This window comes from Bombus vosnesenskii, unplaced genomic scaffold (genome assembly GCF_011952255.1).
Source record: "Bombus vosnesenskii isolate JDL3184/JDL3185 unplaced genomic scaffold, Bvos_JDL3184-5_v1.1 scf7180000013266, whole genome shotgun sequence".
Taxonomy (NCBI): domain Eukaryota; kingdom Metazoa; phylum Arthropoda; class Insecta; order Hymenoptera; family Apidae; genus Bombus; species Bombus vosnesenskii.
In genome coordinates this window covers 4075261-4101137 of record NW_022882926.1, presented here as the reverse complement: position 1 = coordinate 4101137, position 25877 = coordinate 4075261, and the positions used below count along the sequence as shown (strand labels likewise).

The 25877-nt window shown below is 41.0% G+C and overlaps 5 protein-coding genes across 5 annotated transcripts; all 5 read left to right on the top strand.

The window, feature by feature from the left end:
- The first annotated feature begins 658 nt into the window (after positions 1 to 658).
- On the top strand, positions 659 to 2142 carry LOC117230164 (keratin, type I cytoskeletal 9-like). The gene is made up of 2 exons (XM_033487296.1): positions 659 to 685; positions 820 to 2142. Exons 1-2 carry the CDS (start codon positions 674 to 676, stop codon positions 2140 to 2142), a joined length of 1335 nt encoding a protein of 444 aa, XP_033343187.1. The 5' UTR covers positions 659 to 673.
- A 2872-nt stretch (positions 2143 to 5014) lies between these two features.
- On the top strand, positions 5015 to 6583 carry LOC117243616. Its single transcript, XM_033511259.1, has 2 exons — positions 5015 to 5026; positions 5117 to 6583. Exons 1-2 carry the CDS (start codon positions 5015 to 5017, stop codon positions 6581 to 6583), a joined length of 1479 nt encoding a protein of 492 aa, XP_033367150.1.
- A 780-nt stretch (positions 6584 to 7363) lies between these two features.
- LOC117243615 lies at positions 7364 to 12436 on the top strand. Its single transcript, XM_033511258.1, has 7 exons — positions 7364 to 7423; positions 10311 to 10559; positions 10643 to 10907; positions 10986 to 11224; positions 11326 to 11721; positions 11824 to 12026; positions 12126 to 12436. The coding sequence occupies exons 1-7, from the start codon at positions 7364 to 7366 to the stop codon at positions 12208 to 12210; spliced, it is 1497 nt and encodes a 498-aa protein (XP_033367149.1). The 3' UTR covers positions 12211 to 12436.
- Positions 12437 to 13403: 967 nt separating this feature from the next.
- LOC117230178 lies at positions 13404 to 17826 on the top strand. Its single transcript, XM_033487322.1, has 2 exons — positions 13404 to 13559; positions 15196 to 17826. The coding sequence occupies exons 1-2, from the start codon at positions 13539 to 13541 to the stop codon at positions 17410 to 17412; spliced, it is 2238 nt and encodes a 745-aa protein (XP_033343213.1). The 5' UTR covers positions 13404 to 13538; the 3' UTR covers positions 17413 to 17826.
- A 768-nt stretch (positions 17827 to 18594) lies between these two features.
- LOC117243614 lies at positions 18595 to 25249 on the top strand. Its single transcript, XM_033511257.1, has 3 exons — positions 18595 to 18618; positions 19366 to 19413; positions 20826 to 25249. Exons 1-3 carry the CDS (start codon positions 18595 to 18597, stop codon positions 25107 to 25109), a joined length of 4356 nt encoding a protein of 1451 aa, XP_033367148.1. The 3' UTR covers positions 25110 to 25249.
- The last annotated feature ends 628 nt before the right edge of the window (positions 25250 to 25877 follow it).

The following is a 25877-nucleotide window of genomic DNA, read 5'->3' as shown; positions in this document are numbered from 1 at the left end:
GTAATAGCTATACCTTCTCGACGTCAATTATCTACCAAGAAGAATTCTTAAATTACCTAAAAATTAATTAATAGAAAACCTAATATTTCAAACCGGCCAACAAGAATCCATACCGAAGTTTTACGAATACAGGAAAACGTAGATTCGTCCGTGTAGCAGGATACATTCGTATTGCGTTTTGATAAAGCTTCTATTTCACTTTTAACTGGAAAATCTGAAGAAAAATTGTACGCTTACGTTCCAATTACTTTCGTGTCTGTCGCTATGAATGTAATCTCAGGAAGGAAATCATTTTCTTTCTCTTTATTTATAGGAGTACATCGACTTCACCGAAAGGAAATGTCTGGTTAAGATCGTTAGAAACAATGACCGATAAATATCAATTCGAGAACTTTTACCATCCACGACATTCTCATTTGCAAATTTTACCATTTCATGATAGATTAGACTACAATCTTCTGAAACACGTTTCTGTGGAGGTGGAGGTGTACTAGTACCAGCATGGAGAGACTCACCTTCACCTAGACCTTTCTTTCACCATGCAAGAGGGGATTTGTATATAAAAGCTCTCTTCTGGGTAGCAATGGCATCAGAAACCACAATTTCGCTTACATACTCGGTTGTCACTTGACCACGAGAAGTAACATACAGAATAATCTCGCTTAGGATCAACATGAGATCATTAGTAAGTGTATCACGGTAAAATTGAGCTCAATTATTTTCTATATATTTCAAATTAACATTCGGTAGTAATTATATATCTATTCTATTACTGCCATATAAAATTTATGAAAGATTATTTGATCGAACATTTTACAGGTGCTTTTGGTCCTCGTAGCCACAACTATTATAAGCGTTTCCTGTCGAGAAACGAAGGGAGATAACCGACCATTGAGACCTCCGCCGAAGGGCAAGCGTGGCATCGTTGAATATTCCGGAGGCTATTCGTCCGGTGGATCATCCTACAATTCTCCTCTTATAAGTTCCGGATATAGCGGCGGATCTTATTTAGGACATTCGGCAGGTATCCAAAGTTTAGGAGGTGGTTCTTTGGGACATGGTTCTTTGGGATATTCTTTGGGATCTGGAGGACTCAGCCTGGGTTCTGGACTGAGTCATGGCGCGGGTCTTCAAGGAATTAGTCTAGGAGGACACTTTGGACAATCTTCGTACGCGGGGTCGAGCCTAAATTCCATCGGAGGAGGAGGAGGAGGAAGTATCAGTTTACTTAGTTCATCCTCGAAGAATGGACCAGTTACTTTCGGCATCCACGGAGGCGGTATCTCTTCAGGCAGTTCCAGTTCTAGCGGTTACTCGGCGCCAGCCTACGCAACGGGAATTCATGGGCTGTCGTCGTACGGCGGTGGTGCTTCGAGCGGTATTAGCCTTCCAGCGATGTTAGGATCCGGGCATGGCTCCTCGTACAGTTTGCCGGCAGCGTCGCTGAGTTCGCTGGGTAGTTCTTCGGGCCATGGCCTGTCAATCCAATCTATCGCCCCGAGTTCGTCCTATCATTCGGTGAGCGGAGGTTTAGTAATTGATTCGAGTTCGCTTGGAAAAGGATCCTCCAGTTACAGCCTCCCTGTGTCTTCCTCTCACGGAAGTTCCAGCAGCTACTCTCTCCCAACGTCCTCGGGATCTCACGGAATATCTAGCCTCTCTTCCAGTTCTGGTGGATCTGCCAGTTACTCCCTACCAATCTCTTCTGGATCATCCAGCGGTCACATAAGCCTTTCCAGTGGATCTTCCGACAGTTCCAGTTATTCTTTGCCTGTTTCTTCTGGGTCCTATGCATCTGGATCATCCCATTCTAATTACATACCATCTTCCTCCGACGTGTCATATTCATCGGGTGGAAGTTCCAGTTATTCCGGTTCCGGTTCCAGCTATTCCGGATCAGCTTCTAGCTACTCCAGCCCTAGTGTCAGCTACTCCAGCCCTAGCGTCAGCTATTCCAGTCCTAGCTCCAGTTATTCATCTCCTTCCACTTCGTACGGCACCCCTGTAGAGTCCCATGGTTCCTATTCGAATCTCAGTCCTAGATACATTGCATACACCAATTCAAAAGGCTACGATGGTTTGAATTCCGGCAGTAACAAATACGATACGATTTCGTACTCCAGTCCGAGTGGGAAGTATTAAATTATAGAATTGTCAAACGATCCCACGAGAAACGTACTCTTTAATAGATGACCAATCGTGGACCATTCTTAGATAAATCGATCGTGAATGTACGAACGAAACGTCCAAGGGTCGTAGGATATTTTACTAATTTATACTTACGCTTTTAGCATAATTATTTTATTTAAAACGCCGCTGCGTATTTATATTTCTGTTATTTGCTTCGAGTACCGTTGTATATGTTGCGTAACATCGATATTGTGATGTTTGTTTCATAGTTTTATACGTATTGTTTACAATAAAACGATTCTTTTTATAACCAGTTGATTGTTTCACACTCCTCTAAGCGGAGCGCAAATTTAATACTTGTCTGACATGTTGCGCTTAATGTACATATTCGTTAATATGGCTAACGTTTTCGATTAAGAAACAAACATTTGTTACATATTGCTCTATTTTACTAAAATACTCGAACGTTTCTTTTAAGTTTAAGTTTAAGTGCAAAATGATTTTCTAAATCTTGATCAGTCCTTTTGGTGGTCGTCTTCGTTAACGTTATTTCTCTTATTGATTGTCCATACTTAAAACTCACGATGGAAAGATTTTTTACTTGTTCATCTTTCACGGTGAAAGTATTGGCAGCAAGAAAGGTAGAAGAGAAGGGTCGTTATATATTATAAAGATGAGGACAAGAAACAGTGTCAAAGCGTAAAAAGAAGATCACTTTTACTCCAAGGCCAGCTCTGGCGAAATGAGCAAATTCCTTTCTAAACTTTTGTTCTTTTTGGGAAAGTACCCGACGAGGTGTATACACTGCAAGCCGGTCACTACTCGTCTGTAGACCGGTTTAATACGATGTATAAGGAAACTGTTCTTTTGCCACTGCCCTTATTTCTATGACAGTAACGGGACTTCTTAGATTACCGGTATAATATAACGATATTTTGTCCGAAGAAAGCTAAGCTTACAAAAATACTTAAGCAAAGAACCAATTGCATATCTTCCATTCGGCTTGATTAAAAGCTTCGTAGCGAAATAATTTGAAAGTTTCAGTTTAAATTAGCCGGAGAGTCTTGTAATTTTGTTTAAAGTCTAAGTTAATCCGGTACTTTTCGAACGAGAACGTGCATCGAAGGATTAAAGTAACCCAAGAGCTGTATCGAAGCAACTGGAAACGCGGCGAAGCTTGAAAACTTCGTTTACTCGTTAAGCTTTCCAAGGGAAGTACAGTTTTATATTTCTATACGAAATATTGGAGGAAAAATTCTTTGAGAACACTTGTTATCTACCTAACTTCTGTCAAATTTTTATACTTATTTATTATCCATTTTTACATGTTTTTTTTCGCGTATCGTTCCTTTTCGTACCCTTTTCTCTTCGCCTACCATCTTTTGTTGAATTTGCAGTGTAAAGCAACACCCACATAGAAGAAAGTGCAGAAATGCGTCGGTGCAGTATTCTCTCGGTACCAATCTCGTACAAGCATGACCCACTTTTCAACGATCGCACGTGCGCACGGACGAATAAACACGCAGTCTCCTCGAAAATGACATCGATGAAGATGCTCGTAGAATCCTTGGGCCGGTCGAGACAAACGTAGAATCGGTGCATCGGCTAGACGATAGGAAAGTCACATTTCACTGTTTCCCAACTGGTTTTGCGAGCGACATACTTGCACTTCACTCTTAGATCGGTGCCAATGACGTGCCTGGAGCGAAAACAGGGAAAACTCAGCTCTTACTCTTCTTCTTAATGATTAAAATCGCTATCGTGATTCGTGCAATTTGTTCGATGAATCTCGCACGAAGATTATATTCATCAGTTAATCATAGAATATTAAAATATACTTTAGATATACGATATACGATTCCTTTCATTCGAATCCCCTCGCATTGGAAAGGGATACTTTCTCGAGCAATACGTATTCGACGTATCGTAGCAATTGGCTATCATTTCACCAGCGAATAGATCTACTCGAAAGATGGTCTCTCTCTATTTATCACCGCGGGTTACACCAATCGCGTGGTCATCGAAGGCGTGGTGCTCGTAGCGAAGATTCGTACGAGATCGATGCAACGAACGAACGTGGTGCCGGTGAAAGTAAAGTTAGTCGAACAGATGGACACGAGTGGACCGCCCGCGAATTGATTCGAAAAAACATCCGCCTTAAGAAGCGTTTGCACGACCGGAACTGAAAAGATTCTTCCGAGAGCATCGCGAAACGTTTTACTTCCGCGATCACACCACGATCTTCCAAACAAATTACTCTCCTACCTTTTTTAGCTTCTCCAACGAAAGAGATCGATCCGATTGTGTTTAGAGGATCGCGTGCTAAGCAAGACACTCTCCGTTTCTCTGTTACTCGCCATTTGCTGTGACCACGAGAACATCGCAGCGATAATTATTTACCGTCCGTTTAAACTCTGAACGGGCTTATGTTGTCCGCCGTGAACGAGAGCTTTCACGCTTCGCCTCTGTCGGTCGTTGTCTTTATTTCCTTCGTGACAAGATGGATTTATCCCACCCGCTTCACCTTAGACCAGTTTACCGTAGCATACCTTACACTGGCAACGAGACCGGGAGGTGTTTTACTAGCCGGTCTCGTTGAACCGGGCGTGCACCGGCTACGCTCGGATCTACATATAAGAACGGAGAAACGTTAAACTAGTTTTCACGATTTTTCAGCCGGCCGAGTATAAAGGAGAAATTCAATGTCGACCGATACGTCATTAGACATCGCGCCGGCGTGCCGATTCGATCTGTTCGATCCCGAGTATCCCGGTCGGATGGCAGTGAACGGTGAACGCGACAAGCGAATGAGATAACGCGGAGAAACTAACACATCGATCGAATCCTGTTAATCATTGGCAGGCGATAGCGACGGTTGATCGATATGGACTTGTTGGTCAGTATAAATTTTCCTTTATTTTTAATTCATAAGCGCGCGATCGAACGTGTATCGAACCGATAGCTTGATTTATACTTCGAATTTCAGCTATTGTTTCTACTGTCGTCGACGATTACGTCGACTTACGTTCAAGGATACGAGAAGAACAACGATCCAAATGACGAGCCCTTTCTACCGATATATCCGGTCTATCCCTACAGTCCTAAATTAATTAAAAGAGGAATCGAGAAAGACACCGTTACGCAACCATCTCCGGAATTATACGCGCCCAAAGTCGATGCCAAGGACTCCTATAGCGTCAGCTTCAGCGCTAATCACCCCCGAGATCCTTACAACTCTAATTACAACCCATATACCAAAATTCCTTCGTCATCTACTTACGCATACTACGGTTCCGTTCCATATTCATACCCAACAAGCCCTTACAACACATACAATTCCTACTCGTCCCCCTACACGATACCTTCGTCCTCTTATTCAACAATGCCTTACTCGTCCGCCTATCCTAATTATTATTACCAATCTCCCTATTATTACGCCGATTACTATAACCGGCCATTATTTCCGCCGCCACCATTAGCACCACCTGCTATCGATTACTCTGGCGCGAAATATTCCAATATGGAATCTAACGGCAGAAATAAAGACAAGAAACTCGGCGGTGATAACAACTACAGGATTAACGACGTTCAATTTGTCGATGGAGCCAACTACATTTCTGCAAATTCGAAGGATCTCGATAGTCAATCAAGTACGCAGAAAACCAGCAGTTTCCAGAATCAGTTGGAACAAACGAACAGCATCCTGATTAAAAATATTCCAATTCCATTACCGAAAACTACCTACAGAGTAATCAGTGTTGCGGGACAACCGGTAGGTCCTGATTATCCTTTGCCAGCATCTTACGTGAATGCTCAGCAAATGGAAGAACTTATGAATCATCACGATTTGGTCAAGCTATTGGCTCAAAATTTGCAACATGTTTCTGAATATCCAGCACGTGAATCGACCAAAAATAGCGCGATCATTACGAACGATGATCAAGACGTGAATCAAAACGAACGAAGCAAAAATACGCGTTACGTTCCTGTTTCTAACATAATCGCTAAGACTGGTTTAACTTACGTAGTAAATCCTACGGTTCTTAGGAAATTGAACGTTGGAGAAGCAACTGCTCAAATCGCACAGACAGCGAAATCTCAGTTGAAAAACATAAAGTATTCATCCTTAGCCCCAGATGTGTATACAGGGATCGAGAAGCCCGAAGAAGATCAAACCCAGTCCAACGAGTACGACAAGTACGAAAATTACGAGAACTCGTCCTCTCAAGATATCCAAGACGATTACGCGTCTGATAAACAGCAGCAGAATTACGATATAAATCCGGTCCAGTCTTATCAGAATCAAAATTATGTCACGAGGCAAACACCTCGTGGGTACAATTACCAGTATACCAGCTATAACCCATCGCAAACAACCTCTCAGCGGCAATCGCAGCAGTACCAGAATAATTTGGACAACGCAAATTTCGGTGCTAAAACGAAAAAGACATAAATTTCCGGAGATTAAGAAAGTGAAAGGGAAGTGGAAGAAATCCCGTTGCTATGGTGTTATAATTTGTTTTTTTCAGAGTTTTATTTCTATATCAGTAGTCGAATAAGATTAGCGTCGATACGATATTTATAATTTAATTAAGCGTTCTTCTCTCACTTTTTCAACGATTGCCATCAGTGTGTCTTCAATATAAGGGTTAATTTAAAAAAAGAATCATGCGCTTTTCTGACAGATCGCACAAGATGCCGTACCTCATAGCATATTCTATAATACAATATACGATCTTCACGTTACAACGTACCGCTTTTATTCGTTTTTTACTTCGAAGGAATTCCGATGTCACGATCTTTGTCACCTATGACATATCGCAATGATATTTATTAGACTTTTACGTCCTACGTTTATGCAAATTTTGTACCCATTTTGTCATTGTTAGTAATAAAATATTGTTGTTGTTCCACGCGTGACTTTCGTTCTTCCTTCTTTATATTCACATCGTGCGCGTCTCATTTGCCAAATCTCGTAACCGATACGATCATTTTGCGAAATACCAACTTGTTTGAAAGTCCTTTCTATTTAAATATCAACTAGATGATATCCTGGATGAAAATCTTGCGCTCGTGTCGAGTGACGTATCGTAAACGCGGGTCAATGTACGATAGGTGAACGTATTTTAATCCGATCGGCAGTTTTCGACCTTTTGGGGATGTACGCGGCAAGGCAAATGAAAGGAAACGATGCGGATCTCGGCAGCATCCGGTCGATCGTTTGGGCGCGGTAATGGAAAGGGGAAGTGAGATTGCGATTCAGCGGAATCACCCGAACTGTACATCGTGGCAGGTGAGAGAGAGTGGCGAGTTCCAGTGTTTTGTTTTATTTCTCACATTCCCAGCGAGTATGTCGGTGGTCGAAAATAAAATCGAACGAGCCGAGCCTCTTACTTTCTCGTGGCTGGGTTTGATCTCGATCCCTTATATACACGGTGACCTGAAAGCTCGATGGTATCACTTTATTGGCAGCATTTTTATTGGTTCGTGTTTACAATATCTCAGTTTATTTTAGTTTATCTTAGTTTGCCAAACTTTAATCATACGCGGTCTTTCAATTACGTTCCCTTTGAAGGCAATCATTTCGGATTCTGTTTGAAAAATCCTACAGCTCTTTGATATCATAATTGCTCGCTGGAATCTAAACATCTTCAATTTCAAGTCTGCATAAAATTAAATTTCTCTCTCGCTGGTGTGTGTAATAAATTTCCTACTTTAAGGCAGTAAATGCGATAACTTTGACATAATGCAAATTACAGTGATCAAATGAGTTTCATATTATGTTTTGTGTAGGAAGTCGGGCATAAAATTTAAATTTAATTTTACAATCGCCTATGGAGTTGTAGCCGAGAAAGTGACCCACCCGAGAGAATGAGTGTCTTCTCTCCCTTTCATACTATCCATTGCCTCGTGACAAGATCATGATCCTGAACTGTCAAGCTGCAATCGTTACCGTAGTATGGTCGAGAAAGTTCCTCGGCTTAATTGAAGATAATTCGACTGAAGGTACAAGCGAGGCGGTCATCGTTTATTAGATCATTCTCCCTGCTTCCACACCCAGAATGCGGATAGAAAGTGTTTTTTTTTCCTGCTTTGACGAGCGTGTGTACTCGTACTTGTACTCATAGCCGGAGTAAAAGGGTTCGCGGAAACGTGAACATCGCCGGCGAAATGCGCTACACACGGACAAGGAGCGACGAAGAAAATGATGGACTCTGCAAGATCTCCTTTCCTTCCGTTAATTTCAAACAAATTTTTCGAAGGCCGTTGAGAGTGAAAAGTAACCTGCCTCTTTTTCTTTCAAGTTTCTTTCGCGCGTAGATATATTTCGCCTCGTCTTCCTGTAAATTTCACTCATACGCGAGAAAGATTTTCCCGGACGTTAAAAATGTCCAGGCATACTTGTCATTTTCATTTTATTCTGTGTTAATAAATCGCATCAATTTTTTGCTTTAAGCATGGCGAATGTCCCATTGAAATTCTCTTCTTGAAATAACGCACGAGACAATGGTTTCAGGCTCGGTCACCATTAAATTTGACGATCATTAAGTCTCTCTCTCTGAATATATTGAGCACACCCTTCAATTGTTCGAGTCAAGTATTCATAGCGACTTTATTTCTTGTATTTTTAATCATCGCGAAAATTGTAAGAGACTATACTTAGATACTTTTATTCGTAAATTCTCCAGCATTGTATCTACTTCCGCTCATAGACTACTTATTTATGTACATAGGGAATATACGTATTTGTAAAACAGATTCAAATTGATCGTAATATATTTCCAGTGTTATATTATAGAAGCTGTCGAATGCAGGTTAAGTGCACAGACCGATGTGCCGATTAACCGATAAATTAATTATTAAATCTTTGTACTGGGAAACGCGAAACGATTTACAAGCAGATTACTTTCTATTGTACCATGTTTGGCGCACATCTTACATTGACAATGCATTTGGCACGAATTGGACCGAATGGAAATTAGAAAGATCTATTTAATGATCGGCTTCCGATCCCCACGGAGTATATCCTTGTTTCTATTCACTTTTCACGATACGTTCTCACAGGTAAACGTCTACTAAACTGCTTGTTTTTCTTGAATTAAACACGGCTAATTATCGTGGTTGGTACATCGTGGGAAATACATAGCGTCCGACGAGAAGCTAGAAATTAGAAAACTAATATCTTTCAGGACAGATACTCGATGTGTACCGATTTTTTAATCGTGCGAAGTGTATTACCAAGTTGTATTAGCATATTATCGTACAGCCTGCTATTAGCGATACTATATATATAGCGATCGTATTATATACGACCAAGTTTTGGGATGCTCCTTTTTCCTCGTGCACGTAACATCGCACGTTCTATGATTTTTAATAATGAAAGGGATGTTCCGTCCCTTCACCTGTATCTGAGTGAAGCAGGTATTCCTATCACGTGGTCCAGGAGGGCCACTAAAGACGCTATGATACACGAGTGAAATGTGCCCCGTCAAGATATACATACATACTGCTGGTAGGGGTAAAGGCTATATAAGAGAAGGTGAATCTACATTGGTTTTGTAGTAGAGCTAGAATCTTCGGGTCGCGGTCATACTTTCTGAAATTAAAGCAACATGGTAAGTGCTCTTCTAGTCGTCTCATAATATCTTAATTATCAGTGACCTCTTGTTTTGGACTATTAGTTGCTATTATTTACGTTGGAAATCTGTACAACGTCTTATCTTCGTATAAATTAAGATAAAGATAAATTATGGAAAGAGAAAATTTCGGCTGTGCCACTTTGATAGTACCTGCATCGCAATTAACACGAGAACCATAAACTTTTACTTTTTCGTATCGACGATGCGATGCACTCGCTTATGGGAGTAACCCTTCCCCGGAGAGATTGCATCCAGGTGCAGTGTATAAAAGAGTGCTCCATACCGGATATTTGACCAAGAACTTCGTGATCAGTGAAAGTATATCCCGATGCAAGTTCATTTCTTACCAGCAAACGCAATGGTTAAGAAGCAAATATATGACCAAATATAAATAATGGCTATCGTTCGCTGCGATCTACGCTATCGCGTATAGTTATATTGCATTTCAAATTTGACTTACTTTATTTTAGTAATATTATATTTGAATAGAAACGATTTCCAGTTTCTTAGTTACACGATACATTGCTATTTATTTTGCAGAAATTTTATTTGATGCTGGGCTTGCTGTGCATCGGTGCGAATGGAGAAAAGAAGATCAACTTGGAGGATATAGAAAGGGATAATTTAAAAGTGGAAGGTATATCGAAATCCGGCATTACACGGACCGAGCAATCAAAATTCCTTACAAAGCCAGAATTTAGCCAACAACACTACCAAGTACCGAATCAATATCATGGACCACCGACTAGTTCATCGGTTACGTACGTGACCCCACCTCCAGTGCAAAATGTAAAACAAACGTTGTAAATGTCACAAATCATGTCAAATTATATAATCGGTGATTAACTCAATTCATGTTTATTTAGTTCCAGCCAGAAACGTACGTTCACCCTAACAAGTACGCGGCGAAAGAACAAGTTTATCAGCAGCAAAACAACATCTCGCCGCAACAAATATTACCACAGCGATATTACAACGAATACCAACAGCAGCCACCATTACCCCCAAAAGGAATCACGTCAAATGCCTATGAGTCGGAAGAATTGACTTACCAACCGGAAGTGAATATTGGCAATCAGTTGCAGGTTGCACAACAAAAAACAGTTTCGGCGAACTTCGCTAGAAATGTGAATAAAGGTCTCGACAATGTGAAACACGAACGCAACATTTAAGGTCGGTCCGACCTTAATTTAATTTATAATGAAATTTTTACAGAACCGGTATACATCGACATCCCCACGATGCATCTTCTGACTTATTACCCGAACTTAGATGTAAATTCTGGTAAAACCGGATTATTTGTACCGCGATTAACCACAGCAGCGACCAATCATATATCCATCCCTCTCTATACATCAACGCTAAATCAAAAGCCAATAGTAGCCGGGAAGCAAACTTACCAAATACAGTACGCGCCAAAATACAATAGCGCTCCTGCTGCTTCTTCGACCAAGGTTGATATCTGGAGAAATAATTATTAGAAAGTAGACCTTCGTAGTATTTGTGGAATTTTGGAAACGATACTAGAACTAAATAGAAACTTTCATCGTTTTAGGTTGCGAAGGGTGCGGTTTATACAACTCCCGTTAACTCAAAGAAATTCTCTAGCTCTGCGTTATTCAGCGTGCCAACTTACGCACCATCGGATCAAGCGTATGCCCAAGGAAGACAACTTCTATACACACAAGCGTACATTGCTCCGTCCCAGCCACAGTACGTTTCCCAGCTAGTGTACACTCAACCCGCAACGGTTTATATGCATGCCACGCCAGTTTACAGTGACGTTTACGCTCGTCCACCTAGCTACGATCAAGATAATTCTTTGCAAGGCAGCGTGAAATACACCGCGCCGCTTGAAGAGTTGCATTCCGCGGCATCAATTGCTGATGAGCTGCCGAATCAAGGTCTGGGACAGCAAAACAGTCAGAGCGTGACTCAGAATTACGTCAAGGTTCGTAGCGATGCGAGGAAGTAAATGGAATTTGTAATAGGAAGGCAACGAAATTCCTTCCGATTAAAAGATTCTGCTGTATAAATATACTTATCATAACAGGATCCGGAAGAACCAAATACCGATCTAATACCACCTCAAATACCAGCGCAGGATTTCAAATCCAGTGCCACGTCTTTGACGCCCGTTTCGTCGCACGACGAAGAACCTGTTCCAGAACAAAATTACGTAGGTTCGTCCGAGCCTAGATCATTGCTAGACTCGTACGTTCCAAGCAATGTGATCGCAGCCCAAGATTCTTCCAAGTACGAAATTATTATTTGTAACGAGCTATATATGCGGATAAAATTTTCCTAGTCCGCCAGTTCCCTAGATACGTTTGCTAAAATAAATATTCGTTACAGATATCAAGAGAGACCGATAAAGCTGGAAAGAGGTTTTCTTCCATCGAAAGAAAATTTCTTATACAAGAAACGCAAGATTGACTAATCCATTGAGCGTTTTCTTTATCTGATAATTGGCGATCGTCGAGTATGATGGTCAGTAGATACTGTTAATAGAAGCTTCGACGTTCATTGCAGTTGAGAAGCGAGTGAAGATATACCGCCGACAATAAAAGGCGTCGCATCTAGTCTTTTATCGAAGATCCTTCAATCACAAGCGTAAACGTCGTACTTATGTTTAACTTTGTTGGTCTTTCGTTTTTTTTTCTATATACCTGTGGGTGTACGTTTTACGCAATTTTTTAATAAACTCTTATTAAAAGGAACGTTGTTCTACATTTACTATCATTGTTCTGTATTAGGAGAAATTTTTACATCCGATGAAACAGTTGAGTAATTGAAAGTTTTAAAGGAATTAGTATATTTTTTGGTTACCCGTCGTAAATTGAGCATTTTGTAAATTGTAAAAGATAAAAAGCAAAAAATATCGTCAAATATTTTGCCACGGAAATCATAATGAATATATTCAAATTTATCAATTAAAAGTATCTGAAACCTCTAATATTCCGTCTTCTTTGAAGTTAAATAATTTATTGGCCCATTTCTCCGATTATGGCGTTAGTGTAACTATGATAAAAGCATCGCCATCACATTACGTATTCGAATAGAGAGCTGTTGACACAAGGCAGAGGCACATCCACTTAGCTATTTACGCGGATGCCGGCGCCGTGTGCCAAAATGAGAAAGCGGATCCTGAGGAAAAAACCAATGGTGCAGGCTTTTGATATTATTTGCCAGAAATTTCAGCTCGGCAAACATTTTAACTTTTTTTTTTTTATCAACGCGCTGTGTACTAATTAAGAAAAATATCACAACGGTATAAATGTTACGTAGCAATAAAAATTTGTTTTACAGTCATTTCATTTTTAGTCAACGGTTAGCAAATGACGCGGCATTAAGAATTTGCGTAATTGTAATAATTTATCGAGTTTCGGCCAATCTTTTACACGCCTTAATTAGCGATGAAAAAGCACGTGTCGCCTTGGACGATAATTAATTGTCGCTTTAATCTCTTTGTCGCGATCATAACTACGAATATGTATATCGTGACATTAGCTTTCTTCGTGTCGAAATATTAACCAAGGATGAGCACACTGCCATAGCGGTGTCGCTACGCTACTGGCAGATGTCTTTCCATACGTATCGAATAAAGAATGTCAGTGTGTTACAGCGGTGAAACTATAATCGTGGTGTCCCTCTCGCGGTTCAAGCGAAGGCATATAAGGTGGGATGTAGCCGCCACTGCTTCATCAGTTCCAAATACACGCGAGAAGACCAAGAGTCAAGCGTACAGGTTTAAGGTCGACCGTCATCATGAAGATTCTCGTGATACACGTAAGTACGCCGATTTCTCGCCTTAGCTTTGACATTTTCTTAAACGTTTCATTTTTACATTTCGGAAATTTCACGCGTCACACCTGTCAGCTGATCGATTCGACGTTTAACATCTCTATACGCAGTTCTTATAAAACGGCAAAGTGATAGATAGATTAAGTGACTGATGCAAATATGTGAAGATTTATCGTAGAAAATTCTTTTAGATATACTACGTGTATGTTATACAGGATTCTTTAAGGTTTCAACTTTCATCGATATAATCGAGATTATCGTGTTTCATTATAGCGACAACGAAATTTCAAAATTTATTTATTTATATTACGCACATAATACTCGTTTCATGCTTAAAAGATACAAATTGTGAAGTGAAGGGGCAGGACAAACGAATAATAGTTTTACGTGCACGGAATATGACTTTTACCTTATCTCGTTTATGAAGGATCACCCTTATTAGTTTTTCGGAACGCTCAGAATGATAATACGAATGACGTTATTTGTATGCGTTCCAACGTACGTTTCTTCGCTTATCTCGCCATATTTCGTACAAGATCTAGTAACTTATGGAGCACATCGATATAACTGACTGCTAGCTACACCGATTTATTTAATATCATATTTGCCAACGATATCAACTCAAAATAATTCATCGTTTCGTTGATAGAATTAAATTCTTTCTGTCGACGAGACTCTTCTGAATCGGTCATTATGGAGAAAGTGTTTCTTATTTTCTTCCATCTACGGTCGCGCAGGTCCGGCAAAGTAACCATGGCAGATGCTCTTGAGCAAGTCAGTGAAAGTCCTTGAAGGTACTACAGGAACAGCGGCTCTCGGTTGTCATAAAATCTATTCGGGTTGTTCGTTATTAGGTAACGGTTGATTTTCTACCTGGTCGAAAGATAAACCTTGGTGAAAATGGTGCGACGCTCCATTTACCGAATAATCATTCTCTGTTACGAAACGCAGTAGCGTTCAGCCAGTAGGTTGAGCGATTTCAAAATTAAATAATTTCTATGGTAATCGGTCTGAGTGCAAAAGAGTATAACGCGATAATGTCTATGCCTTTCGAGTAACTTTCCTACCTGTCACTTGGAGATTATTAATGGCGTCTCTTAGAGAAAATTAAGATTCACAACAGCACGCTTAGATACAGAAGCAACTTGTTCACGACTGTTTTAAAACGATCTTTCAAGTTTGCGATATTTTTATTCTGAAATCCAGAGTAAAACTTTAATTCGAAATACAGGAATATCAGCGGAGGTATACAGTTACCGAAGAAAGCGGTGAAAATCACAAGTGTGCACCGTACGAAACTCGTTCTCTTTACTTGCCAACCGGATACTTGGCCTTAACTGTGACCTTGTAAAAATTCACACTTTTTCCTGTTAAAGTCGACCTTGTTATATTTATCGCGCAAAAAATGCATCAATTTCCCTTTGTTAATTATAAGTTTGTTTGATAAACGTTCGTCCACGTTAAGAATAAAAACGTATGACATTCTACGATGAAGCTAAGTGAAGGAAGGGAAGTGAAAGTAAAATTATCATTACTGGAGTACCGAGCTGTAAGATCGATAACTACCTTCTCGTTATTGTACACGTCCGTTCATACTTCATACGATTTTCGTCGCTTTCAGATTCCTATGGTTCTCCTCATAATTGGTTTTTGCTCGTCGAACGTCGCTGGGAAGTCTCTACCTTCCGAAGCGGATGACGATCGAGAATACAAGTCTACCACTAGCTCCCCCCTAGACGATACCGACGATGATGCCGTTTCGAAGAAATCTGATTCAAAGGATGAAGAGGATCGGTCGGACGACTTACCGATTTTACCACCAATAATACTACTAGATTTCGGCAACGACACAGAGGATGAAAATGTCACTTCCGAGGAGAAATCGAAGCGTACGGTGAACAGCGGTCTCGGTTATGGTCTCAACACGAACACCATCCAAATGAGAAGATACAACTACTATTTTCCAGCCGGAAAATCAGGAACCACGGTGAGCATTGAGGAATCGATTAGCCCTTTCCTACCAAAGACGATAATCGAAAGGGTACAGCCAAGTAATCAAAGAGGACATTTTGGTACGCAACAGAACTCTTTCGCTACATCATTCTCCGAGATTAATGGCCAGAGTCAAGCGAATCTCCGATATTTGAATTTTCATCGGTCCACGAAACCTGAGTCCGTGTTCGGATTACGAACGAAGCCGCAAAAAGCCGCAGCAAGTTCTAGTTCCGAATCGTATCGAAACTTCTTTACAACATCGAAACCTCCAGTCAGCTCATTCGCAATTCAAAATTCCGGATACAGGAATAATAATTTGCCAACTACGACAAAATCACCTTTGCCTGTTGGCGTCACGGAGACATTCAAATATGTAACTCCTGGTGCTGCGAACTTTGCGAGTTCACAGAGCGATTCGTTCAACTATGTTACCGCAAGTCCTTTCTCCCATAACGGGAACGCGCAAACTTACACAAGCCAGAAACAGAATATTCAATCCAATATCAATTCCCATAGCTTCGGTTCTGTTTCTCAAAATATCGACTCCTCTACGATCGCTCCACTGAACTACGATCCTCATTTTCCAAGGGTTGGTTCGCCACACTCAAACAGTCCCAAGTACACCGTGGAAAATGGAATCCGCTACGAGAACAAAGTCTTTTGGAAATATCCGGACGGCAGGGTCTCCGACGTTCCGCCTTCTACTTACGTTGAATATTCGCACCCGTTGGCGCAGCAACCCACAAAAACCCAGGAGCCTTATTCGATTTATGAAAATAGCTCTACGGAAAATAATATTTTATCTCAGGGGCCGGTGCAATTTCCTACAATATCCGAGCAAACCGGACGAGAGCCAAATCCATTCGTTTCTGCGGAATCCTTGTCGGCGAGTTTGCCACTGCAACAAGTGTATCGACTCGGCTATCAGAATTTAGTGAGCCAGAGGCAAAATGTAAACCTGGCGCAACAGCGCCAACCCAACGGCAACCTAGCAGCCTCCTATTCTTTTCCCCCCGTTTCGTCAACTTCACCGGAGAAGACGAAGCCTAGCTTGACCAGACCCAATATCAATCATAGTTCACGTAATCAGCAAACTTTGTCAAGATACATGGTGAATAGCCCGAATCCGGAATATACGACGGAACCGACTACTAATGGCACAACACCTGTCAACTCTTTCTTCAGTTCGTCCACCGCACATTCTTCTCGAACTACACCCAAGTACGATCCAAAAATACAGAACTATCTGGATACGATACTTGCAGAAAATAGGGAATCGCAGAAACAAAGTTTCAGCAACAACAATTTAAACGATTATTCTAACCTACAGTACTCGGATTTATTGAACTACAACCCGTCCATCTCTGAATATGTTAGAAATCCTTCGTCTATTTTGAACGTTCGTCCGACTTTCGTGCAAGCTGGAAACTCCCTGATACCGGTCATTATACTCAGAGTCGATGGTGCTTCTCCTATTCAGACTAAAGACACGCAGAATATCAATCTGAAGGCTCTGCTTCAACAATACTTGCTTCAGTATGCTAAGAGCATTCAACAATTGGCACAACCATCAACGTACAATCTCGGGTCTGAATCCTTTTCCAAACATTCGACGATTGGGACTAATAAGAGCCCCGTTCTAGATCTGATTCGGTTGACGCAAGACGATGCACGATCACCGACTTACAGTTCAAGTTCGTACGTTGGGAAATCGAGTTACGAAGCTAGCAATTTAGACGATTCGAATAGTCGTTACGTCCAAGGGTCAAGCGGTCGGCAGAAAACTAAAAGCGTTCAAATTTTAGAGGATCCAAGATATACCAATTACGAGGTCAACAACTAGTGGCCCATAGAAAAAGGAAAGAGGGCAATCAAGGCTCAGGCGAAAGCGACGCGTCTGGCACATCTACTATTATTTTGTAAGACGCTTTGTGCCATTGAACTTGAAGGGAATACGATTTATTAAAGACAGTGATTCGGTAGTATTTAATAAGGGATTGTGCAATAAAGTTTGGCGACCTACTGTACCTACTGCGGTTGCTGCTTCTTCGAGAGTTGCGGAGTAATTTCTGAACGTTTGAAATTTTCGAAGAATTAGTCGTGCTCAAAGTGGATCAACGCTTTGGAATTTAACCTATGAATAACCAAATTTTTTACTTCAAGAAGGTACCTTATAAACTTAGTTCTTAAGGATCTGGTATAAAGCGTACATTTACGCCTCTGTATACATATCTATCTAATTAAATAAAATTCGTACTTAAGCAAACGAGTCTTTCATTTCCTCTAAATTTAGTTTAATGAGATCATTAGCGATATTTATCGCACTGCACGATGTTATTTCCACGCGCTGCTTAAACACAGTCTTTTTAATTTTCGTTACTTTCGATTCCCCTTCTACCATCCCCAGTCTCCACACGAAATGTTTTCGATATTTCCCGTTATCAATCTGATCGATCTGATTAATGACACTTAGCATTATTATCTATTTAACGTAAACTCTAGAACTAATTAATGTAGAAAATTTAAGAAAAGTAAAATCCCGAGGAAAATTTCTAATGCTTTTTATTCGTTTCACGATTCACCTAGTGAAAGATACGAATTTAGCATACATTTGTACATATATGCAAACATCGCCGATACCCGAGAAGCTTAGAACGCATTCTTCGCAACGTTGACGCCGACATCAACATCGAAGTTGCCTCGAGGTATAGATCAAATCTAAATTGTGCGCAGCATCAGCAGAATTTTCCTCAGCTGTCCCTCCTCCCATCCAAAAGAAAAAAAAAATAACCAAAGAAGAAAGGACAAATATACGTGAAACGGTTGGGAGAGGAAGGTAATTAGCATTAATTATTTGTTAAGTGCAGATGAACAAACTGAAGCTGCGATGGTCGTAGGGCGCAGTTAATGCCACGTTTTCACAACGAAAGGCAACGATAATATCTCCGCCTATCTACAGAGCACGGCAATTAGACACAAGGCATTAAACTGTAGCGATTGCGAGTGCGGTCTTACACAGCAAAGAATGGTCGAGCGTGGTACTATCATGGTACACCGACATCAGCCGACGTTTCTATCGTGTGAGACTGGTTGCATCGGGAGGAGTAAGCGCGCTGCGCATAATGCGTGTGTTTTAGAGCGCATAAAATCCAGTCGAAAAACTACTGACCATCTAAGGTGATTCTTTTATAGTTTGTGATAGTTTTATTTCTAATTGGAATTTCTTTGTATCCGATAGTATCGATTCCATGTTCGAAATATATTAATTCTGAATCTACTAATGATTACCTCGAACAACGAAGCTTATAAGCGGAACGCAGAGATATAATAAGGGGGATACGAAAGATTAACGAGTTATACATTATTAATCGATAGACTATCATTAATTACGATATGAAATATTTGTGAATGTCAATGCGTAGTGCGATCAGTCAGCCTAAGTTACTTTTCTTCTTCCAGCAATTTGGCGTGGTGTGCACGATAATGATGCGTGGTCGCATCCTGCGGTTATTACGGACAACAATTTCTCAGCGATGGTCGCGTGTCGCGAATGAAAGTATCCTCCAACTGGTGGACTATAGGATAATATTTAGAACGATATTTTTCACTTGGCTACCAGAGTGTATAAAGAAAATCGCGTGTCTACTATGTGGCTCAGTTCTCGCGTGGAGGTCCAGCTCGCCAGATCTTTTGGATTATACAATAGAAATTCTGAGAAAAACCCGTGTTGCAATCAATGTGTTCAACGCGAAGCTCGGTGACACTCGATCCATCTTAATCGTGGTTTCCGTTTTAGAGGGTAAACGGTGCTCCTGCTCCGGCTAAGAAAATGTTCTTTTGTCTCGTAAGTACGTGATACCAAACTTTCGACAAAAAGTGCCGATTCGATTCTGTGTGAATTGTGACGATCGGATCGCGAACAGTCAGAATTTCGTGAACGAGTGTAGTTCTCTTAAACGTCGATACGCTAATCCTTGCGTCGACGACGAAATATTTTCTCGTAATAGATCAGCCTGTTCGAATCGCAATGAAAAGAGATTCGTACTTTTATGCTACGTTAAATCGGAGATCGTAATGTCTTTTGTTCCGCCGTTTTTTAATGCCGTAAGAAGATGAAAATCACGATAAGCTACCGGATAAATTAAATCGCGATATAAAAGCAGAATCTAACGCCGTCTCGTATATATCCGAAAAATTAAACATAAAATGCCGATAAAGGTTTATAGAGTGTATCTAAACACGCACACGGACCCGCGTAATTGGAGCACTTTCTTTCTTCGTATTTCGACGTTGGTGTTTTCCCTAATTTGCTTCGTGTACGTGTTAGCCAATTAAACGTCAAAGGAAAGATCTTACTTTCTTTGAACACTTGGGCGACTGAAACCTCGTGTGCCGGATTATTTTGGTCTACCCGAAAGTAGAACGAAATTTATTGCTATGTGGTTAACGTCCACTTATTAGTCGGGAATGGTATTATTCTCTGGAAATTAAATGCAATTTTATTCTGTCCGAAGTAATTCATTATTAGCTGTGATTATTTCACTTTATATCCCAATTATCTCCGTCGAATGTCAAACAGGAACGTTCCACTTTAATTTGAATTGCTACCCTCTACTGGCGATTTCCATTAATAACCTTTTCGACTGAAATATTTCCTCTTCGTGCTATATTTTATTCTTAAATTGAAAAACGTCCAAATTCCAAGAGGTTCAATTAACATCTAGCTTTTGCGAATCGGTGAGAAAGTTCTTGAGGATTTGCTTCCGTGCACATTCAGTCCTTCACTGTCACAGTACACACGCATGCCTCTCGCATTTTACTTTTCTAGTATGTTTCTTTTTTCTAGGTCAGCCCAATGACTGCCATTTATTTTCACCGGTCATTCCGTTTAATTTTGGTATTATCTTAAATTCGTGATAATCGGAGCGCTTTCTTCTTTCGACCACCGGTGCGTCGACTTTCTTCAAACCAGTTAGCGTTTTAGTTAAAAGCATTCGATAAATCGGTTTAAAACGCATCTCCTGTGCGTTTCAATTTGATCGATGTTACACGATGTACTTGGCTGCGAACTTTATCGGGCAGTGAAACGTAGTTTTACTTAACGTACTTCCATCACGATTGAGTTTTTATTCGATCACTTGTACATGGTATGAACAAATTGCGGCTGATACGAGAAAATTCAATTATAAAGTACGCGAATTAAATGGAAATAGTCGTTTACTTAACTTATTGTTAATAACTTTGTATTCGGTGCAGGTTGTACTCTTGTCTTTGAGCTGGCCGCACGTAATAGGAACAGGAAACACGCACCCGCGGGATGAAGCAGCGTTTGATCAGATTGCAACTGCGTCGGAGAACGTGGCGCAAAATGCGGAGAAGCCAGAACAGAAACCGGAGTTTCGAAACCAGCTGATAAGATCTATGATAGATACCACCGTACATTATGAAAATTCAAATGGGTTTGTACCTATATTAGTATCTTCATCGCCATCTCCGTCTGATCCATTCGAGCAACCAGATGTCACGTCGTTGAGGAAGGAGAAAGAATCAATTAACGTTACTTGGAATAACTTCTTAAACGAGCGAGTAAATCCGGCCAACACCGATAGCACCGACGAACAGACGGCTGCACGAGAAACGGATAACCTCGAGGACGATCCTGTTTATTCCACGGAAGCGAGAATATTTTTAAACTTTCCTAATTTGAGCGCAAATCGTAGATCGTTCGAGTATCAAGGGGACCAGAACAATTTCGAGCTGCTTAAAGTTAGAAACGACACACCGGTGGTTGCCACTTATACAGATTTGTACGAGGAAGCATTGGGTATCGACGAAAACGGAGACGAAAAAACGCGATCTACGTCGAAACATAAAACTCAAGGGAACAGGCAGAAAGTGGAAGATTATATGGGAAATTATGGGACAATTGTGTCCGAAAATAACAGCGGAGGTAATTCACATAGCTATTACTATCCTCCTAATTCGGCGAAGGGTACAGGAAAGAAGAGTCGCGATCAAGAGAAAGTTGGCAACAATTATCAACAGCAGAATGTTCTCAGTTATGACGGTCGCGGACAAAGCGCGGCTAGACAAAACGAGCCAGCTGTGTCGTCCTTCCCAAGGCTGAACGACGAGGTTAGTGTCTTTTTGAAGACGAACGCGAAGAACGGCGGTAATTCTTACAGCATCGCGCCTTCGTCCCCTCAAGTTCCGAAGAATCACAAATTTTCCCATCCTGTCGTGGTTGCTGAATCAAATTACAAATTTCATCAGCCGTCCAGTATATCCAATTTTGATACCGATAATCACCAAACTTCGAGGATAATCGATTCGGTGAGCTCCGAAGTGTCGCATCGTTACACGATGAACAACAGAGATGGAAGATTTCGAAGCGACGAGGACTCGAGAGACGTGTCGGATGAAGGTGATTACGGGGAGTACACGGAGAGGCCTAGAAGAGTTCAGAAGAGCAGAAGACGACCTAGCAACAGCTCGAAGCGGCTCCCGAAAGAACATCGAGGGAATCTCGATAGCGCGGAGCAGGAAGGCCAGGGTAAGAGACATCATTCGTCGAGATCGAAGTCGCATCGTCAGAAAGTAAGGGGAAATTCATGGGCAGACGACGATCGGCATCAAGATCAAGACGATAGCTACGAAGACACGAGGTACGATGGTAGATTTTCGGCTTCGGAAATGAGGCACGTAAAATCACAGAAGTCTAATTTCAAGCCGAGCGGTAGCTGGAACCAGATCTCTCCGAACCTTGAGATTTCTCACTCGAGTGGTATTGAAATCGGCCAACTTGAGAAACCGAAACTCATCGTGCCGGTCAAAGTGAACTTGGTACCAGTGGCAAACTTTGATCACGCAACAGCGATCGGTAACAGTCAAGGCTTCGACGTCTCTAATGCAATCTTGCACAATATCGTTTCAGCCACGCCACTTAACGCGGTAAGCACGCCCGCTCCTGAGATAAGCACCGGCGAAAATGTGATAGGCAACGATGTAAAGATAAGAGTATCCACGCCCCTGCCAGATATTATCGTTGGCCAGAATAACTTCCACAATTCGATGCACGCGAACCTGAAACCCCAATACGTATCGAATACAGTCGCTCCAGTTTTTGCGGTTACTCCGAGCTTAAACCATAACTTGCAGAGCATCTCGGCTCAAGATGCTCAAGGCTCGGCTACATCTCGGCCAGCAGTCGTTACTACTTCGAATCAAATGTCGGCGAACCATATGCCGCAGCTAATACTCCCGCAGCCAACTTTTCAGACTATCTCAACGTTGATGCAGACTCCGGTCATCGGCTCGGATTATATTCAGGTGAATCCTCACGGGATACACGGCCAAAATCCTATTAGTCACGGTAATTTGCAGGTGCAACCGCTTCCAACGATGCCCACGATTACACCGACGCCACAGACTATACCAGTCACGAAGATCAACGTAATAACTTCTGAATCGCAGAACAAGAAGACCATGCTTCCCGGGACAAGCACGAATTTCTTGGCCTCGGCAAGCTTTGCTGTCGGCCATGACGATCAAGGGCAAACACTCAATGGTAATCCTTATTATTTGGAAAATTCCAATTCTCAAGGAGTTAAGTCTCAGGTACAGGACAGTCTATATCAACAGTCGTTGAAAAACGTTAACGTAGCGCCGAAAACGAAAACCTATCTGCAAACGACGCATTTGCTACCAGCGGTCTTCAATCCTGTGCCAACGTTCACAACGTTATCGGCGAGTACTCCGCAAATATTTTCCGAACAGCAGAACATTCAAGGAGCGAATTTTCTGTTGCAACAATCTCGAGATCAGGGCCAACAATACTCGAGACAAAATACCGGTTTCGACAACAGCGCGTCAACCTTGAAAAACATCAAGCTTCCATCCCTCGCGTATCAAATGATCGATAACACGGCTAGTCATAGTACCGATAATATTAATACGTTAAATGCGTCACCAAGTGTTTCAGGAATCATCGGGAATGCCCATTTACCGCACGTTGGCACGAGAAACGTCGAAATTGTCAATCCGAATATCAAACCGAACACGATAGATACCACGATCATAAATTCCTACGAGTCGATGAATTACCCGACTGCTGTTTTAACCACCTCAATTCCTATGTTCTCCACAACCAGCTTCGTTACGGCTAAACCAGCCATATTTTCGACTACCGAATCCACGAACGTGCAGAATGTGATGAATGCATTTACGGATGTAGGCTCGAACAATAATCAAGGCATCGGCAACGATCTGAAGGCGTACCAGTCACAGGACAAACCTATGTTTAACCCGATCAATTTCGTTCCGAACATGGATGTCGTAAAAAATCAAAATGCGTTGAACAACAAACTGCACGCCAATGAACCGCTCCAACAAAATTTAAACCTAGTCCCATTGCTGCCTGGAGGTAATTTCTTTAAACCTTCTTTTTCTGCGCAAAGCGAACTCTTGGTAAAACCGAAATTAACTTTAGATCTGAAGACCTACGCGGAGCAAATGTTCAAGGAATCTCTGAAGACTATTTATAATTCTCAGAAGTGGAACAACGATCGAAAACCAGGGAACAATCGTAATAACGCTACTGACTTGTCAGACATCGCGAAACTGAAGAACGAGCTGCAACGATTGAAAGCCTCGCTGTTCGATTCTAGGCAAAACAAAGATCAACTGGAAGCGCATCATAGCGAAACAAAGGTACGAACAACCGAATTACCTGGTAAGAAGCCGGAAGAGATGATAGCAGCGTTGGAACAAATGCTGAAGAAAAATCCAAAGAATTCTTTGCGCTCCTCCCATGGAAATAACAAACCGTATCGACAGCGCAGGCCTCAAGATCAAGACAAATATAATTTTGGATCGAACAATGACTTTAGAGATACGAAACATGTCAGAGATTTCCTGACACCACCGCAGTTAAATTCGCATCGTACAAAAAGTCATTTACGTGGAAAGCCAGGGAAAAAGAGACCGGGACCAAGCAGATTCAATAACCATAATCATAATCACAAACATAATCATCACCATGGGCCAAGGTCACATTCTAGAAGTAATTTGTCCCATAAATCAAGTATTGATTCTTCCGGATCAAATATCGACCCAGTTCACACCGATGGCTCGCTGAAACACGACAACACGCAAGATACGAAGCAATTCAGAAAAGGTTCCGCATTTGATTCACACGCCTCGCCCTCCACGTTGTCCCGTGATACAATCAATTTCCCTAAAGCGTCCAAACAGCACAAAGATGGTAAAGAGAACGCTTACAATCATCCTAAGGTGCATAATTTCCTTGGTTTATTGATGAAAAACAAACAGTTACCCAATGGAGCCACGCCAAACTACTTTCGCGACAAAAATCAGTTAAATAAATTTTTCGAAAATGAAAAATTGCGGACGCAGCAGCAATTTTACGACGATACTTTGAAGGATTATTATCAGAAAGTGGCCGATGGTATGTTGTATCCCAATTTGGGGCAGACCGATTCCAGCGCTCGAAGATCTTTGTCGGAAAAGGGAACCGTTTAAGTCTGAATTTCAATTAGCAACGTGAACCGATTCTTTTCGTTAATCTTATAAAGCAAGCCGATTGAAACATTAACAAAAGGTTCTATAAAATCAAGATATATGAAAATTCGTATTATTAAATATTTTTAATAGCAGTACGAAGTTTAAAAACAGCATAGATAAATGAATAAAAATAAGAAGTAGACGAATGAATGTTACGTTTTGTAAAACGATCATCCATTTTCTTTTATTTCTTTTCGTCGTCGGATAGAAACTGTCGCGTGATTACGAATGACATTTGTCGACAAGTCACTTAAACATTATCTTACATAATATTGGAAGAGTTACAACAGTTTAAACGAATGGACACTGAAGAGAAAGTTTCAATTGTTTGTTTTCAAGGTACTAGAGATTGTTGTGTATATATATATATTAATTACAAATGAAAAATATCGATTCACTTTATCTTTTTTTATTCAACGCAATTTCGTTGTACCATCACTGTATAATTCTTGTAAAAATCCCTCGATAATGCTATGTAAAGTTACAAAATTGAATTATAATAAGTAATAGTCGTCTTTGATTTTAGCCTTCTACTCTATGCATCTACTTGATTATTGTCGATTACACTTACGTCGAATACTTATTGAAATAAATAAATTTTATAGCATAGTGCTAATCATAAAAGCGCACGAGGCCAGCTTAAATTATAACTCAAAGCTCCAATTTTTCTAATTTTTCGGCGTTAGTCGTTGTTCAGAGAATCGTTAATTTGTCATAAGCGACGAA